Source organism: Pochonia chlamydosporia, chromosome 1, assembly GCF_001653235.2.
Source record: "Pochonia chlamydosporia 170 chromosome 1, whole genome shotgun sequence".
Lineage (NCBI taxonomy): Eukaryota > Fungi > Ascomycota > Sordariomycetes > Hypocreales > Clavicipitaceae > Pochonia > Pochonia chlamydosporia.
In genome coordinates, this window is record NC_035790.1 from 1,416,109 (window position 1) to 1,434,228 (window position 18,120).

At 49.8% G+C, this 18,120-nt stretch overlaps 4 protein-coding genes across 4 annotated transcripts; 3 read left to right on the plus strand and 1 right to left on the minus strand.

Moving 5' to 3' along the window:
* Positions 1-397: 397 nt before the first annotated feature.
* Positions 398-5,204, minus strand: VFPPC_00335 (PH domain-containing protein; the record flags this gene model as incomplete). Its single annotated transcript, XM_018280375.1, has 5 exons — positions 398-2,137; positions 2,225-3,229; positions 3,295-3,452; positions 3,584-3,994; positions 5,189-5,204. 5 exons carry the CDS (start codon positions 5,202-5,204, stop codon positions 398-400), a joined length of 3,330 nt encoding a protein of 1,109 aa, XP_018148411.1.
* Positions 5,205-5,518: 314 nt separating this feature from the next.
* On the plus strand, positions 5,519-5,890 carry VFPPC_17410 (hypothetical protein; the record flags this gene model as incomplete). The annotated part of the gene is made up of 1 exon (XM_022429121.1): positions 5,519-5,890. One exon carries the CDS (start codon positions 5,519-5,521, stop codon positions 5,888-5,890), a length of 372 nt encoding a protein of 123 aa, XP_022285862.1.
* Positions 5,891-14,434: 8,544 nt separating this feature from the next.
* Positions 14,435-15,734, plus strand: VFPPC_00337 (rRNA-processing protein UTP23; the record flags this gene model as incomplete). Its single annotated transcript, XM_018280376.1, has 3 exons — positions 14,435-14,865; positions 14,922-15,601; positions 15,682-15,734. The coding sequence occupies 3 exons, from the start codon at positions 14,435-14,437 to the stop codon at positions 15,732-15,734; spliced, it is 1,164 nt and encodes a 387-aa protein (XP_018148412.1).
* Positions 15,735-16,183: 449 nt separating this feature from the next.
* Positions 16,184-17,215, plus strand: VFPPC_00338 (rRNA-processing protein UTP23; the record flags this gene model as incomplete). The annotated part of the gene is made up of 3 exons (XM_018280377.1): positions 16,184-16,271; positions 16,331-16,420; positions 16,482-17,215. 3 exons carry the CDS (start codon positions 16,184-16,186, stop codon positions 17,213-17,215), a joined length of 912 nt encoding a protein of 303 aa, XP_018148413.1.
* Positions 17,216-18,120: the final 905 nt, after the last annotated feature.

Sequence of the window (18,120 nt, forward strand, 5' to 3'; positions counted from 1 at the left end):
GTCGGTCACGTCAGTCTAAACAAAGCTTTGTAGCAAGCTTTCAGCCAAGTAACCTCTCCCGAACAAAGAATAAACAGAGAATAATAAAGAGTAACATGAAAAAAAAAGGAAAAGGCAGCATCAATCCAGACCCGATAAACTGCCCAAGCCGTGGTATACGCCCCTATTTTTGTCCCAAAGCAACAAGTTGCATCATGTCAATGCGAAATCGTGCCAATCTCCCAATTCATAAAACAAACAAAGAAAAAACGCCTGCATGATGGTATGCATCCAATGGCCCATTTGATCCTCGCCTATTGGTTCTATCTCATATACTGGATGTCGTGGTGAGCCTCCTCTGCTGCTTACAAATCCTGGGTATCTCTTCTTTATTTCAATGTTGGTGACGGTCACCAGCCTAAAAGGCTTGACCCTGGTATGGGGTATGGCTTGGCGCCTGGCCGGGGCCGTACTGTCCTTGTGGTGGAATGCCTGGCGATGGAGGGCCTAAGGGTCGAGAGAAGCTCGCTCCCTGGCCTCCATGAGGCGGAGGAGGCGGGCCAGGTCCTCCACGCATGGCGCCAGGGTACGGGGGTTGAGGGCTGGGGGTTCTTGGGCCCATGGCTCCTGGTCCGGCTCCAAGATTGGCGCCATACTGAGGCGAGTTTGCTGCGGCTCGGTGTTGAACATACTGTTCTGGTGTCAGCGCTCTTGATTCTGAACTTGATCCCGATACCGATCGCGGTCCCGATGTCGTATAGGTACCCGCGGGCTGCCAGGCCATTGTTCTTGGGCCCGAGTCCGCGGATTCCTGCCTCCCGTGACCTGATCTAGGTGCTTGGGCATACGACCTCGGCTCCGACGAGGAGTAACCTTGTGGTTGACCACGCATAAAAGACGATTCGGCAGGTCCCGATACTTGTTTTCGCGGTACCGCGGACGCAGCATAATTAAGAGTAGGGCCAAAATTTACCTCTGGAATGTCAAACCCCGAATTGTTTTGCAAGGGAGGCTCTCCGCCTCCAACAGTCTTCATCACGCCGGCACGAGGTCGATTCTCATCATGGTTGCCGTTTGGACCACCGAATCCAGGGCCTTGTTTATGAGGGGGCGGTGCTGGCCGTCGGTCATAGCCGGGGGGAGGGCCGCCACGGTATGCTTCGGAGGTATAGTGATCAATAATATGGTCGGGCGTAATACTGTTAGTCTGTCGCGGGACTGGCTTTCGGTGAGGATGACCCGGAGGAGGGCCGCCTCGTCCTCCGGGGCCTCCAGGTGGTGGAGGTCCGCCTGGTCCAGGTCGAAAGTTACCATGCTGGCCTGGAGGGCCGTTTGGAGGACCCTGACCTGGAGGAGGACGACCACGACCGTATGGTCCTGGGGGCCCTCCAGGTCCAGGGGGAGACCGGACTTGGTCTGGTCGGAAGCCTTGCTGCTGAGGGTTAGGTGACCGTGGTGGTCCGCCCTGTCCTGGAGGGTACGGGGATCGACGCCCTTCCGAGGTCCCAGGACGAGAGTTGGGGTTCTGACCATATGGACCAGGAGGTCCCATGGGAGGGCCGTTGGGTCGCTGGTTTGGAACATCAAGGGCAGGAGGTGGCAGATTGTTTGCCTGTGGTCGTTCCTGGTTACCTGGATTTGGGCCTTCACCAAAGTTGCCATAATTAGTATAAGTTCCCAGTGAGTGGTCGTGCGAATAAACCGCGGGTCCAGGAAACACACCATCCTCACCATCTCTACTGCGGGGTGGACGACCGCTTTGCGCATCGTGTCCCATGCCGCCGGCGGTAGCCATTTGGGCAAGTGTCGAGTTCGACAGACGGCTATTAGCGCGTCGAAGCTCAGGACTATGGTACGCCTTGCTGGTTGGTCTTGCCTGTGGTCCGTGGTTGAAGGCGGGTGGCCTTGAAACCGGCTCAGGAGTCTGCAGGCTTCTCATTGCTTCCAAGTTGTGCATGGGCGGTGGTGGCGATGCGCCAAGCTCTTCGTCAGAGCTTGCGAGCTCGCTAGGCATCATTTGGCCAGGCGGTCCTCCGCGAAGCGGGAGTTGCTGTCGATTTGGTGAGGCACCAGGTCCGCCATAGGGGTTCTGCTGCGAGCCGCTCAGGTTCGGATCTGACACGTTGCGCATGTGATGAGGCTCACGGCCCGGTTGCAGCTGTTGTTCCTAGGTTAGTAATATGTCGGAGAGGATGCAGCGAGAACCAGATCACACTCAGGGGGTTAGGGGCGGGCAGTGGCATACCGAGTTCCCATCGTCCGCAAATCCCACCTTGGGTCTATTTCCACTACCAAAACTTAGTCTCGCGCTTGAACGACTTGCGCTGCGAGAATGAGACCTCGTCCCATCCTCCAAAGCATTCATCCGTGTTCCTGTGGCCTCCTTCAAACGTTTGCGCCATTCCCTCTCCGCCCATGATGTACTACTTTCATCAAGAATGAGGGTGGAAACGTCAAGGATCTCAAGATATCCGTAGCGCTTGTGCTTGGGCATGGCGAACATGAGCGACCGTGGGTCCAGAACACTTGCTACCAGTCTTCCAGGTCGGCCGTACAAACCAAAGGCATCCCATGTGGGAAATAGGAAACGAAGCAGCATCTCAAATCCACTGACGGCGGGGTGAACCTCGGGCATGATGAAAATGAAGCCCTCGGTAGCTGACGGCGGATCAGCATGGACGGTAACATGGCCCTCAATCTTGAGTAATGTGGAAGCGTCAATCAGAGACTTTGCCTGGGGATAAATGGCATAGGCTGAGAATGCGTCGGTAATAGTGGCGATTGGCTGAGCCTTCTTCTGCTTCTTGCCATCCTTCCTGGTATCATAAAATTTGATGTCACCCTTCAGAGTAGGGATGTGAGACCGGTCATAAGGCGATCTCTTCTTGAGTTCCTTTTGCTGCTTCTGAAACTCCTTCTCATCCGGAGGCGAAATCACACACCAGCAACGGCGCCACGGCACGCCGGCACCGAAACGGACTCTGACCCATTGTTCCGACTTCATGCGTGATCTCTCCATGATGACGTTGATGTTGTTTAATGATTTGCCCTTGCCTGCAATTAAGGCGCCGGTGTAAGCTTCCTGCAGTGTCGAGTGCTCGAACATGGCGAGACGAATTCCAGCTGTCCATTGAATCAGAGAGTGGTGTGAATTGAAGTGGAGAAGATATCGGTTCCTGCCAGCAGTAGATATGCTCAAAATATTCTGTAAAGGTTGCTCGTCGTTGGAGCGAGTAGGTAGCGATTCAATCTATACGGCAGAACTTTGGGTTAGAAAGTCAAAAGTGGCTGCTCACACGACAGAAACCGACTCACCATCTTGATTGAAGCATCTGTAAGGTTGATAAACTTTGGCAGAACCTCGCCATCCTCGCCGGCGGCATCGAGTTCGGCCGCATCCCACAACGACAAGACTGTGCCAACAAGCTGGGCAAAGCACTCGGTCCATGTTCTGTCCGCATTTGGTTTGCCTTCTGTATAACATGAAAATAACTGGTCAGTCAACTGCTGTTTGATCTTGGCGCCAAGATGGGCCTGGCCAAGTGCACACGAATACAACGGGCGGGGGAAAGCAGACGAGCGAAGAAGGAGAGAAGTTTCGTACGTGTGTTCTGGTCATCTAGTTTGAGAAAGTAGCCCTCTTGGTAGAGTTTGTTGGAGTGGCTATTGAGCAGAGTGAAAATAGGTTGCAGCTCGGGAATAGTATCTTCGTTTATATCCATGAGGGGCGGTTGGTAGGTCTGAACCATGGACAGAGGTCTGGATGAACTGCGCTGACGCTGTTGGGGAGGAGTGCTACTGCTGTTTGGAGAGCCGTCTAGCGGAGTGCCATAGTCCGGCCGTGATGGCGGTGTTGTAGGTCGGCGCACAGCGATGATGTTGTTATCCAGTTGAGGAAACGGGTCGGAGACGTGATGCTGCTTCTTCTTGAGGTTCACAGAGAGCTCGTTGGGCGGCGACGATGATGGTGATGGAGTCTTTGCGCCAGCAGAGAACTGGGACATGAAAGAGAGAACTGTAGCGATGGACGTCGTCGATTGACGTAGTTGTCAGCACAGGGTGACCGGACGGATGACAAGAGTCGAGTCAAGTGTCAAAGAGTGTGGTGTGGTGTGGTGTGGTGCGGTATGGTATGGTATCAAATGGTATCAAATGGTATGGTGGAGGTGGTCGGGTGTGGTGGCACATGCACACATGCGAAAGAGGGAGCGAACGAGCAAGGATGACGCCCAGACAGGCAAAAAGAGGGCAGAAGGAGGGCGAGTGCCAGGTACAAGTACCAGCACGGTGCAGAAGCGGGAGAGTCACAGCCCCAGAGGTACTAACGGACCTGGGGCTGGTCAGGGTCCGACCAGACGTGGACTGGAGTGACTGATTGACTGGCGTTGATGGCATGGGATGGCATGGGATGGCATGGGATGTGCAGGAGGGGCCTGGCATTCGGCATCATTGCATTGGCCGCACTTTGGAAGCAGCTAGTGGCTGATGTCAAACCCAGTTCAGGGCAGTGACTGACGACGGCGCAAGCAGACAGGCTTCCTTGGAACATGCAGGCTGGCCAGCATGAACCTAGAATCCCTAGGTGGTGAGCCATTGGAGTGAGCCAGCCCAAGTGTAATTGATGGTTTGGCCTGGACCAAATCAAACTTGATGCCAAAAAAAGTCAAGTGGTAGTAGCTGACTGCATGTGAACATTGGCGGTCGCAGTGGCAGTCATGGTTGAAGCATGACAACTTGACCCTTCATCACCACACAGGCGCCAAGCCAGACCAACGAGAAGGCTCATCGAGTCTCCTTCTCGCCATCATGCGCAAGACACTGGAGCGCAGTGACCATGGATCAAACCAATGGAGCCGGACAGGGGTCAAGTTGCGTAGCGGAAGTCGTCGGTCCAAATTGATGTCCACAATATTGCCCGCTGCTGGGTGCCACTTGGCAACGCGACGGCGACCATTGACCCGACCCAACATTGAAATCAACATTGGACATGGAGGGTTCTCCAAGCATGCTCGGTAGAGTTTGGCGCAATAACAGAGCAGCATTGCTGGCTTCTGCATGCACAAGTGGGCTTGGGTTGGTTGCGTGGACTGGCTGGGCTGGGGGAATTGCAGGCTGTGTGAACTGTGGGTACATGTCTGGTAGCGACTGGAATGGATGGAGTGACCGGAGTGACTGGAGTGACATAGAGAGAGAATGTATTCATACGAACCTCGATTTCGACCCATGGTGACGGAGTTCTGCCCCAACCCAGGCCCTGTCGCAACTCACAATGACGAAAAACAATAATAATGTTCCAAGGGAGGGAGGCTAGCCGTGTTTTGTTAATTTGCTGCACAAATAAATGAAGGGAAAAAATGCAACCCGCCGGACCCTTCGGGCAGTGCACAGTAAAAGCAGGGTAGACGTACGGAGGATAGTCCGGGATGCGCAAGCTGCCAATGAAAATCAACAGACTGCCGTTCCAATAATTGAACGAAGACGCCGCTGTGAATTTAAAAGTTCGCGGGATGTTGCCTCTTGAAAAAAGGGTCTCGTCGATATGCTGCGGTTGCCGTCAGTGGCTGCACTGCGCTTCGCTTGGCTTCGCCTTGGAAAGTCGGTGCCAGTCTGGTTTTCGCCGATGAACGACGCAGCAAGTGCCAGTGCTCGGTGTGGTGGCAGTCTAGGCCACGCCGGGGGGGTTCGAACGTCCCAGTGCCAGATGTCGGGTCGGGTCAAGTCTGGCCACAAGCTGGTCAAAGTCGGACCGTGGGGGCTTGGCTCGCCGTCTTTGTCGCAGATGTCAGCGCACTTTGGTCGCGGCCGGTCTCAGGTCCCGGCTGAGTCGTCGGTCGTCACAACAGAGGAACAAAAGTTCGTAACGGTCCAAAAGCTAGATAGGGGAGGGGATGAAGTCAAAACAAAAAAATAAAATAAAATAAGAGGCGAGCTCCAGATGCAGGGCGGTAGGCTTTTCTTGTAGTCGTATCACGGCCAAGTCCACCAAGTACACCGCCAAGAGGGTCCAAAACCAAGATCCAGAGTCAAAAAAGTAATCCGCTCACTTTTGGCACCATAAGCCGTCGTCAAGCAAAGATCCAAGGTAACAACGAGTCGAGTCGGGTCGGAGAGGGTGGTGTGCGCGGAACAGTCGGAGGCCACTGGAGCAGCTTAGCTTGCAGGCATTTGATGACAGCCGGAGCGAGCCAAGACTTTTTTTTTCAATGTTTCTCCAGCCAAATGTCCAGTCGGATGCCCAACCACCACTTTCTCAGTTGTAAGTAATTGCCGCGAAAAGGAAGGACAAGAAGTGGGAAAGGAAACGAAGACCAAGGAGAATGAGAAGGGGGGAGAAAAATACCTAAGCGCAGACGACGTTTGGAATTATATCCTCGGTCACAGATCTCGGTTGCTTGAGTCGGCCTTTTTGTTTTACCTTTCCTTTTTTACCCTGTCTGCACAGCTATGGGGGTAAAACCCAAGTCTCGTATTGCAAAATAAAACCAAATCAGATGGTCCCAGGTACCAAAATTAGACCAAAGACTGGCAAATCTCGCTTTGTCTTTCTTTTTTGCGGCGCCGCCTGAACCTGCACGAGAGACAACCAAACAACAACAAAAAAAAAATGTCTGGGCAAGAGAATTAGACTCGGTGCTGCCGGGTCCCAAATGCGGATTCTTACTATGAGCTTTGAGCGTTGTCTAGTCTCACCTTGACCACAAAGAGCAAAGAGTCAAAGGGCCAGACCAGACCAGACACAAGACAAGCGAAATCGTCAAGCCCAAAAATCGTCGACGTCAAATCCACCTGCCCTTGACGCTGTGTCCGGGGTTGCGATGGTGCTGCCGACCAACCCAGGTTGCCCAGGCCCAAAATGTCAATCAAGCCAACGACGTAATTGGGGGCCCGCTGAGCAGGGTTTGGCCGAGCCGGATGTGGGATTGGATTTGTTCCACGCGATTTCAATTGTCGATCATCTGAGTTGGATCTGGCATTCGGACAAGATGGCCCGTGGTCTTGGTCGCGGAGATCGAATTGGTGAAAGAACTTGACCAGAACAAAAAAATCCGTTGCAGCTTATTCTTTCTGGGCTAGTTGATTCGATTCAAGTCTGCTGCTTTGTCCAATGTGGCTGAGAATAATTGCACCGGACAAAGGAAAAAAGTATGAGTCGACGTCACCCAGAACGACGTTTGGGAGGCTCGGCGGCAAACTTTAAAATCGGAGCTGGTGCGTGTAAATCGTCAAATCGTCGAGCTCTGGGCAGCAATGACTAGCGTAGGGGCCTAAGAGTCGTCAAGAGGTCGTCATGTACTTTGATCTGCAAAGACCTATTAGAGTAAAGTACGGAAGTAGATGGGAGCGAAATGTCGGAGATGACGATGGTATTCCAGTACCTAGGCAGGTGTGCAACGGCAAGAGCGACTGTTCGACTCAACGGTGGAGATGAGCTTGATTTTGTATAGAGTCAAGCCTGGTGGTACGGAAGGCGGTTAATATCAAGTCGCCAAGCAAAAAAAATAAATGTGCGCAAAACCAACGGAACGATACGAGCTTTTAGAACCAGACACGATTTGATGTGTACAAATGTACATCCGTTTTTGTGTGGTGGTGGCGATTAAGCTCGTACTTGCAGCGGCAGAATGACAACCATTTGATGAGGGAGAAAGACTTTAGAAGAAGACATGGACTAGATGCCGCCTCCACGGGGGTCACAGGTGTCCACGACGGCGGCAAGCGCTGTCTAAAATAAAAATAAAATACCAGACCAGATCAGACTTGACATGCACCCGATTCTTCACATCTTCCCATGTCGTCCGAGCCTATCCCCCACAAGGTGACAAGGTGAGGCCCAAGGACCACTTCGTGTCTGAGGCGTCTCATGATCCTCCGACGATACGGGTCACGGCGCTCAGTCAGGGCGAGTCTGATCAAATGCATCAAACGCATCGAATACACCCAAGAACCCAGGTCCAACACACCCAGACCCAGACCCTGCCGTGCATCGCTTGTCTCGCTGTCCTCAATTCACACCTGACCACACCAGGCCGTATCACACCAGACGTTTTTTAGCCTTCCATTTTGATTCCACACTACTCGAGTCCGCTTGCCCAACCGATCCAGACCAGATGTCCAATGCGCCAGTCCGTCCATGTCCAAATGCAGTCGGCGGCTTGGCTTCTAGTAAGCTTCCCATTTGCGACTAAGACTAAGCCACGCCAGCATGTTGGCCCTTGGTCGCAAAAAGAGCAGCTCTCATCGTGTCACTGCATGCCAATGGCCCTTTTAACCCCCCTTCATTCGAGGCAAAAGTCACATACCCGCACGATGCTCGGCGCCAATAGTGCATGATACAAGGTGAACCAAGACATGGATGGGGGCAGGGCCACTTTGTGACGGTGAACTAATGGCCTACCAGACTACATGTGCACTTTTGACGAAAATGGTGCAAAACCAAGCACTTGAGTCGAGTTCCACCAGCTGTAGTTCCAGCAAGTCTCGACTGCGGCATGGAACAAGCTGCCCAGCCACCAGCAGTTCGAACAAGTTCCTGTCAGCACGGCACGCATGTCATCAGCGGAGTACGGAGTATGGAGAACCAGACTGGACAGACTTGACATGTTAGAGTAAGAGGTCTGGTTGCCGGCGACTCCGTATGATATGGACACTTCCGGGACTGTACGGAGTATGCCCAGTATGTGAGAAAGCAAATTACACCATGAGATGACACGAAATATGACCCAATATGAGCCCGCTCAAATACAGTAGCCGTCATCACCCCTTGCCACACGGCTATTCCCATATTGAATCCTCCAACAGCTTCCAATTGGGTCAAGTTCAATCATAGACTTCCATCGCCAGCTGAGTGACGACACTGGAGACTCTTCCATTTTGAGCATCTTGTCTGTTCAGCGCTTGGGAGATACGACACAAAGAGAATTATAATGTCATCAACCTACAGCATCTTGCGAACCAGTGGACAAAGTGTAACCTTGGCCAAACGACTTGACCCGCATGGATCAATGCAGGTGCTAGCGCTCTCCAACTCCAAAAGCCCCAGCAATGGATAGGCTAATATCCAATACTATTACTCAACAAGCGTATCTCGGAAACAACACCGTGTCGAGATGGGGATTCAGTCTCACTCACGCCGCTCCAGTCGACTTTGGTCACTGTGATGTGACAAACCGGCATGGCCAAGAGAGGCGCACCATTCTTCCGTGCTGGGATCAAACAGCCATACTACCCGCTCTAGTTGCAATTTTAGCGTAAGACGAGAAGGCGATACGCTGCCGATTCAGCTTGGCAGCGGTGCAAGACGCAAGGATCGATGGGCCCAGCAAGAGCGCCTTTGATCTCCTTGCGATCTCCTTGTGTCTTTCTTGTCGCATCCTCCGCCGTAAAAGGGCAGCAAACATTGAAATTGCGGATACGAGAGACAGGGGCCCTGGAACATTTCGGCGGAGCAAAGTCACAGAGCTTGCGTGGCACTTGGCACCAGGCTGGACTCCATTGTAGGACAGAGACAGCAAAATCCCAAAAAGTCGCGAGCAGATGGCTGGAAAGGGGTTAGCATTACGCTGCGGCGGACTTGTCACTGAGACAGATGACGAAAGTCAAGCTTGCACTGCCCAAACGCCATGGCTATGAAAGCACCATTACCGGTGGCATGCATCTTCAGTAAGCGCCAAGTCCAGAAAACCTGCCCGAGTTGACGGAGTACATGAATGCAGTGCTTTCGTTGCGCTCTGTCAAACTTGGAAAACTTCCAACCCGTTTCTCGGTACTTGCATTTTCGGAGGCGAATCATTTTCGAGATGACGGTTCGGTTACAGTTACAGGGCTAGGTTCCAGCGCATGTTTCTGACATGATCCTGTCACAGATGGCTGGGGCCCTTGAAAAACGGTTTGACATGAAATGCCAATGTCTGGTTTCATTTGCTGCTGCGTGAAGAGGCGGGCGGCTGGTGCCGTGCTAGGCGATGCTTCGATTGGCTGAGATGTGACCACTGGCTGAGAGGATTGCTCGGGGGGCGGTCAATTTTTGCTCGGGGGGCTCTTCGCCCCACCACATACCCGTTTTGGGCTAGCGGCTACATTCCCACACCCCACAGTACATTTTCAGTACAAATGTATGGGAGCATTTCTTATCACCAAAAATCTCACCAAGAAATCATCAAAATTAAACAAGGCTGCAGGTCTTCCTTCCTTCCTTCCTTCCCTCTGCTATTCCTCTCTTCTTAACACCACAGCCAGCATTGCGATGGATGACAAAGGCAGCCGCCCTCCCCTTAACCCGCCCCCAAATTTGCCCGCGTTGCCGGGCTATAGCAGCTTAGATAACCTATATTAAGTAGTACTAGGATTTAGCCGGCAAAACGGCATTAGGTTTGTTAAGAAGTCTATGAGCAATAAGGTCATAATAAACGGGATTAAACAAGCTACCTGTGGCTTCTTTAAATGTAACCGCGGCCCTTAGAGGTTGCACTAAGGCGCGGGAATTTAACACATTCGCTTAAGAAAAACCAACTACACCTACCAACTTAAGGTGATAGCCTCTAATAAATTAGGTTATTAGGAATAGTTATATACAGAGGAAGGTTATTATAATCATGATAAATTAAGTGATGCCTTAGGGCACCCTATGCATTATAGATTTTCCCGGCAAGAAAAGGAGCAAATTGCACGCCTTTCTAAGCATTAATCCCTGCCGGCCCGCGGTATTGCTAAGATTATTTAAGCGGAAAAGAAAGAAGAGCTCTTTTTTACTCTAAAAGACATCTATAATTAACGTCAAAGAGCTTGCAAGGAAGAATTAGGTGGCTATATAGCTACTTAATAGTTCCTTAAAGTCCTTAAAGAAAGATGCCTCCCTTATTAGATTAAGGTTAATAAGTAGGGCCAATTTAAAAGTGCTGTCTAGACCTACCCATATTGCGTTACAAAATGGAGGACTTTTTTAGAATTTATCGCGATGGATAATACATATAAGACTAACCGTTAGGGGCTCTATCTATTAAATATAGTAACCGTTACTAATCATAAAATAACGGCAAATATTGCCTTTGGCCTCTTAAGCAGCAAAAAGGAAGAAGGATATTGCTAGATGCTAGCGTTATTAGATGAGATTTGCTGTAAGCTCTAAATCCCTGCCCCTGAAGTTATCCTCACAGACTTTAAAAAAGCATTAAAAAACGCTCTAGATTTTATTTGGCCAGCGATATAGCAGCAGATGTGTGTATAGCATATCCAAGCAAATGTAAGGGCTAACTTCCACAAGAAGTAGATTATAGCTATTAATAATAATAATGCTGCTGCTATAAATACTAACCCTTAGGCATTTAATAATAGCCTGGAAGGAGCTATTCTTGCATTTAACTCCCTTCTCTACGCAAATAAGGTTAAGGACTTTTAGAGCAGTTAGACCAAGATGGTTAATATATATTATTTATAGTAACCGGCAATCTTATGATACCTAGAGGAGATATATCTTGGTTTTAAATAGTAGTAGGCTTATTGCTTTATTAAGGAATATTGTAATTACAGCGAGTTATTAAATAGCATCACGGAATTATCACATAGCACTCTAAAGAGCACACTAAATATAGGGAGCAGCAATTTCTATCCTCTTATTAATTTAATTAACTAGATGCTAGCAATACAGGATTGCAATTATCGTGTAAAGATAGTAGATTGCGAGGTTAAGTAATGGGAATTAGCTAATACAACCTAGTGGCTTAGTGAGCTTCCCTTATAAATTTCCTATTAAGCTATCGATCTTGTGATTGATTAATATAAGCTTCTTAAAGCTTATAATTTGGGATTGCAGCCTCTAAGTCTCTGTTCTAGCTGCTTTATAGAGTAATTTGGGCTCCCTTGTGCTCATAAGCTTCTTGCAATGCAGCAGGCTAGTTAAAGATTAAAAAAGGAAGATATTGCAAGCTATTAGTAGCTTTAAAAGCCCTTAGTAAGTTATTAATATTATTCCCTATGTTTTTTAATTAAAGATATAACTAAGAACAATACTTAGGATTCCAAATAACCATATCTTTGCGTATAAGACCCTACTTTTATTAACTAACGCAGGCAGTAACAGGCAGCAATAAATAGAATTAACTCTTAATACTAAGAATTAGGTTAAAATAGTACTTAATAGCTATCTTAAAATACTTAAATAAGCCGCTTACGGCCGCCCCTAGCAAGCATACAAAGGGAATTAATGCAAGCTAAGTAAGACATTGCTACAGCAACACAGCAACAGCAGAGACTCTAAGTGCAGTTAATACCCCAATTAAATTACGCTGCAATAAGCAGCCAAATAGAAACAACAGATAGACGGGTTATAGGGCAAGCAGTAGCTTCCCTATCGCAGGATATAGAGGAATTTATCCCCTAAACGCAGGAGCTGGCGTTGCAGCGATGGAATCTGCGTTAGGCCCCCCCTTATAACCCCAAGCAGCAGCGGAAGAATTAACGGGCCGGGAAGTGTATATATTAAAGGAAAATAGCGGAAATCGCGTTTTTAAGCGAATTAAGGCCCGGGCGGGCTGCAGCCGTTGAGAAATTCATGTATCTTATTGACCACTTTTTTGATTAATTAAGGCTGTTAAGTTGCTATGCATTTGTACCTAAAATGTACTGTGGGGTGTGGGAATGTGGCCGCTAGCCCAAAACGGGTGTGTGGTGGGGAAACCCGCCCCCCAAGCAAAAATTGACCGCCCCCCTAGCAATCCTCCTGGCTGAGGGTGGTGAAGCACCAAAAGGGAATATTGACGTCATCCCTTCTTTCAGAATTCAGATGTCCTGCGGGTGCAACGACCATGGCGCTTGGAATGGAAACAAATCATGCTGAATCGAGTGGACTGATCGCCGTTGCGTTTGTACTCATTCACTTGGGGGGTTTGCGAAATGTTGCACATGCAATCATATGTGTCGGTTGACAAGAGCTGCAGTAGAAATCTCCACATTCTGACGGAGAAGCTTGCACATCATCTGCCTAGGGTAATTCCATCTTGTGACTGCCGATTTGGCTGGAGACATGTAATTGTTTATTTTTAATTTGCCGTCTAATCCATGCTATAAAATATTGAGTTATACCAATGTCAAGATAAAGAATTGTATGTTGTTTTCAGATATGAAGATTGCATGTGGCCGCCTAGCGGAGTAGCGAGAAGGAATCATGGGAATGTGCGTTTGAGAGGTCAAAGCGGAGAATAGGCACTAAAATCTGGGGTCAATTGTATGTGCGTACTTGCAAGACTGCCGAATATGTCTCAGAAATACAAAAAGAGATGCGCTGCTATTCTCCATGGCTTGTCATGCCCAGTAGACGCCCGTATTCGCAAGAGCCTACTTAAAGTTGCTATAACGTAGGGATGCCAGTCAACAGCACAACTTAGCGCCCAATATATCGCATTCCAGGTACAGAACGCATGACAGGCGTGAATTGCTCCAGTTGAGCAGAAGTATTGTAGTTCATTCGGTGTTCATAACGCTTTGTCAATATCGTTATAGTGTCATCAAGGTGATGAGCTCCCCAGTGGGATTGTCAGAATATTGCACGGTTGGGCATACATCTCGATCCAGAGTATAAATGTGTGTAGAAACATAGACTCACCGTAATATTGGGGTTTATCCCGCGGCCTACCTTCAATACGCAGAAAATTTGGGGGGTGGGGGAATGAATGGGAAAGAACAAAGAATATGACCAGTGGCATAGGGTAGGTGGGCCATGAGTGTAACTCCGGAGTGTACCAAAATAAAGACAGGCCATTAACTTGCCCAAAGCATATGCTAGTGACGGCCGGCGAAAGCTCAATGTTTCTAGCCGAAATTCAAAGTATGGCGTCCTAGCACAGCTTAAGTGCTTGCTGCCGCGCTGAGGTGGTCATGTAAAGGTCCCTGCAAGGCACACGGAGGCTGCGACTAATGTGATGAACCATCAAAGTCTCCTGCTACGGATGTCCAATATACAGGCTCGTTGCCCGTACGCAAGTACAATGATGCAATCGTCTGCTATTATAGCCAAAGTATTTCATATCGTGTCATTGGCTGGTCAGATAAAGATGACTACCAGGCTTGCAGAGTGAGGACTGGTAGCTTGGTAAGCTCCGCCAGAGTGCGGATAAACACAGAAGCTTCACAGTAGCCTGACATTACACGAGTTTGGCTGACAGCACTCAACTAGTCATAGAGAATGCGTTGCAGCTTACTTTGAATGGTACGTTCTGTTGCTCATTTACCAAATAGTTGGAAGATGGATGTCGTCTTGAGCAGCATGCTGACAAGAGAACCCAATCAACCAATCACGTCGTCACGTGCGACCTCCAGCATCCGGTGTCAACTTCCAACTCCAACGCAAGGACCAGTCTCTGGATGTGCCAACACCTCGACTTCGACCGAGCGAAATTGCCGTAGGGCCGCGGTCAGCGACCCAACTGGGTCAACGCTGGTACTTTCATACTAAGTAGTTGGAATGCGCACGTCACACTTTCCAACGCCTGTGGCCATTTCGAGATCTCTATCGCGACAGCTCCAGCTCCAGCTCCCCGACCCGCTATGGCGGGGCCGTTGTGAGAGACGATACTCAACAGATTCAACTCCAGATGGTTCCGGCCGACATAATCAACTATCCAAATTGCCATTTCGATTTGAAACTGGCATTGGTTTGTTCGCCAAGCGACCACCGCGGCCGTTCCCTCCGCCGTTTACGTCGCCTCCGTCTGCGTCCTTCTCCGACCCGCTAAGTACCCATCACAGAAGTCGCGATCGTCGGGGAGCATTCGTGAATGGCGAAATTATCAAGGGCTTGACGAATGGAGATGATGCGGTGTATGCGAGCGATTTCTTCATCTGCGCCAACGATGGAGTCGGGGCCTGGGCGATGCGACCACGCGGCCATGCTGGGTAAGTGCTTGCCAAGGGTAACATGTGCTGGCAAAAGCTAACATGCAGCCCTGCAGCTTGTGGTCGCGATTAATTCTGCATTTTTGGGTAGCAGCAGTTGAGGAAGACGTCCTCCGATCCTTATCCACCGATAAACCACATATGCCTGATCCTGTGTCCATGCTCCAGTCAGCCTATGAAAAGACTCTGGATGCAACGGTTCCCCTCGACTGGCAAGGGACGACTACAGCTTGCGGTGCTCAACTGCACTACCGGCCCTCGAGCGACGATTCGACGAAAAATCCCTCGCCCTTGTTGCTAGTCACAAATCTTGGGGACTGTCAAGTCATGGTGCTTCGCCCAAGAAGCAAAGAGGTCATCTTCAAGACCAAAGAACAGTGGCACTGGTTTGATTGTCCCAGACAACTTGGGACGAACAGTCCTGACACACCAAAAGACAACGCCGTCGTGGATACAATAGACTTAGAAGTCGGAGACGTGGTACTGGCGATGAGCGATGGCGTTATTGATAATCTATGGGAGCATGAAATCGTTGAATCGGTGGTGAAGAGTATCAACAGCTGGGAGTCAGCAAAGGGAGGAACAGTACAGGAAGACAGGAAGGGAGGTCGAAATGGTGGCATTCAAGCTGCAGCAGATGACCTCGTTGCGGCGGCGAGGGTCATTGCCATGGATCCATTTGCGGAGAGCCCATTCATGGAGCAAGCGATTGAAGAAGGCCTGGCCAGTGAAGGAGGTATGTGATTTCGTCAACATTTCCATGCGCATTCAAGAACGCCCTTACCGAAACAAATGCTTACCTTAATTTTGCTGCAGGAAAGTTGGATGATATTAGTGTGGTTGCTGCGTTGTGTATTGAGAATAAGTAAAGAAGGGTGCGAGACTATGTTTATCATGTAAAGAACTATTGAGTCATTGGGGACATCATTGGCGTTTATTCTACCTGCAGGCTAGAGACTTGCCTTGGGTTATACATTTGAGTTTTCCTGGGACTAATTTTACCAACTCTTCAATCATTCATCTCCTACGCAACCACATGTCGTCCCAATCGTACCTGTCGTGTTACTGATATTCGCCCTGCCAGTCTGGACATGGTTAGTGGGGCTGTCAACTAACTCAGTTCTGCGCTTGGCCACATTGGGTCAGTGACTTCCGCTTATCGCACGTGCGGCAACTGAGGTGCATTTGCGATAAGAAATTTATTTCGTAGAGCTCATCAACAGCCTTGCACCGTACGAAAAGTTTCGTCACGAGTTTGTGATTCTGTCGCAACGAACCACAGTCCCATATCAGGTCGTCTCTGATATATTCATTGAAAATGAGGGGAAAACGCTCAAAGCAGTATCGCAAGCTCATGGAGCGTTACTGCATGACTTTTGGATTTCGCGAGCCTTACCAAGTGCTAGGTTGGTTGACTTCCCTCGCTGCTTCGTGCCAAATTTCCAGTCGCTAACATTGCAGGCAGTGGACGCCGAAATGGTCCAAGATTCATGCCGGTTTAAAATGGAATTGGAACCAGCACTACAAAGAACAGCTCACGGCAAAGTCAAGCCCAGTATGCATAATTCCTGTGCACCAGCTACGCCGGCTGTTCCCTCATTCTGACTAGATTATAGTGATTACACAATGCGAAATTCGAAAACTATACGCACGAAAAGACGAACCCGGCATTAGCGAGGCCATTGAAGTCGCCAAATCTTGCGAGAGACGACGTTGCGGTCACCACCCGGAAGATTACCCCGAGCCTCTGAGCACGCTTGAGTGTTTCCAATCTGTCGTGGATCCCAAAGATACAGGGGAGAACAAACACCGATATGTCGTGGCGAGTCAGAGCCAGGAGTTGCGACGCATGCTGCGTGGGGTTCGCGGCGTGCCACTGATATACATCAAGAGGAGTGTCATGATTCTTGAGCCAATGTCTGACGAGAGTGTTCGACTTCGAGCGCGGGAAGAACGAAGCAAGTTCAGAGCGGGATTAAAACCAACCATTGGGAAAAGAAAGAGAGACGACAAGGATGATGAGGACGAGGATGAGGATGGTGTTGGTAAATCCGATGGCGAGGACACAAACTTGGAGACAAGTCGCAACACTGAGGAGAAACAGCCGGCGAAGAAGAAGTCGAAACGCCCGGGTCCCAAGGGGCCAAATCCTTTATCGGTGAAGAAAAAATCCAAGAAGCCGACGCTAGGGACTAAGAAACCGAAGAAGGTGGCCCAAAAGGACGAATCCGCTGAACCAGCTGCCAAGCGAAAGAGGAAGAGAAAGGCAAAGCCTAGTACTGCTGCCTCGGGTGGTGATGGTGCGGAGAGGAGTGCTCCTCAGGCAGTTTCTAATGGCGACGAAGCCTGATGCTGATGATTGGACGAGGAGACAAAGAATAAGACGGGAGGAAGGGATTGCTTGCATCATAAAGGCACGGGTTATGGCGTTTATTTGGAGTTGGAATGGATGAGGGCGGATGTTGTGAGGAACATCAGACATGTCAACTAAAAGTCGGAGCATTGCAGGCGCAAGTAATAATTAGCATAGTGTATTGTCCCGTTCACTTATGTTCATGATATATGGACGGTCATCTTTATACACACTATCACCCAGTCTCGACATGGCCAAGTGTATGGCGTACGTTCCAGGTGTGTTGCGCTCCAGGATTGTGGTTGTCAGGCTCATGGTTGTCATGTCTGGTGCGTTGAAGTGAGTAGACCAGTGGTTGATGCCTAAAAGAAAACTAGTAAAACACCTGTCTGATGCTGGCAAGAGAGAGATACTATCCCAGGTGCTAATCATGGAGGGTTTCATCCCTTGGATGGTAAGGGGGGCGGGACATATTGGACATTATCCCCGCGCACCTACAGGATAGAAGTCCAAACGGAAGAGGGGACGAAGAGGGGACGATAGACGGAGGCGCACTTGGATGTGCGGTCAGATGTTGGAGAGTCTTATTTGGGCAAGTTGATGAGTGTTGGCAGTTCATGATTGGACTCTCGGCTATGGCAATGGATGCCACTATTTCCTCTTTTATATCTTTCCCTATGCATCGTTTTTGGCGTACTGTTGGCAGAGCTGAGGGACTTCAGACATTGAGTTCAAAACTGTCGAGGACCTGATGGCAATTGACCAAATGACACTGTGGCGCCACAGTGGTCAACTTTGACCCCAATTTCCGGCACCCGCTGCCATGGGCGGCCCCACCTGTTGATCACTTCATTCATGTTCAGGACGGAGTCAATAGAATTGGAGGCTACGCCAGACGTTGA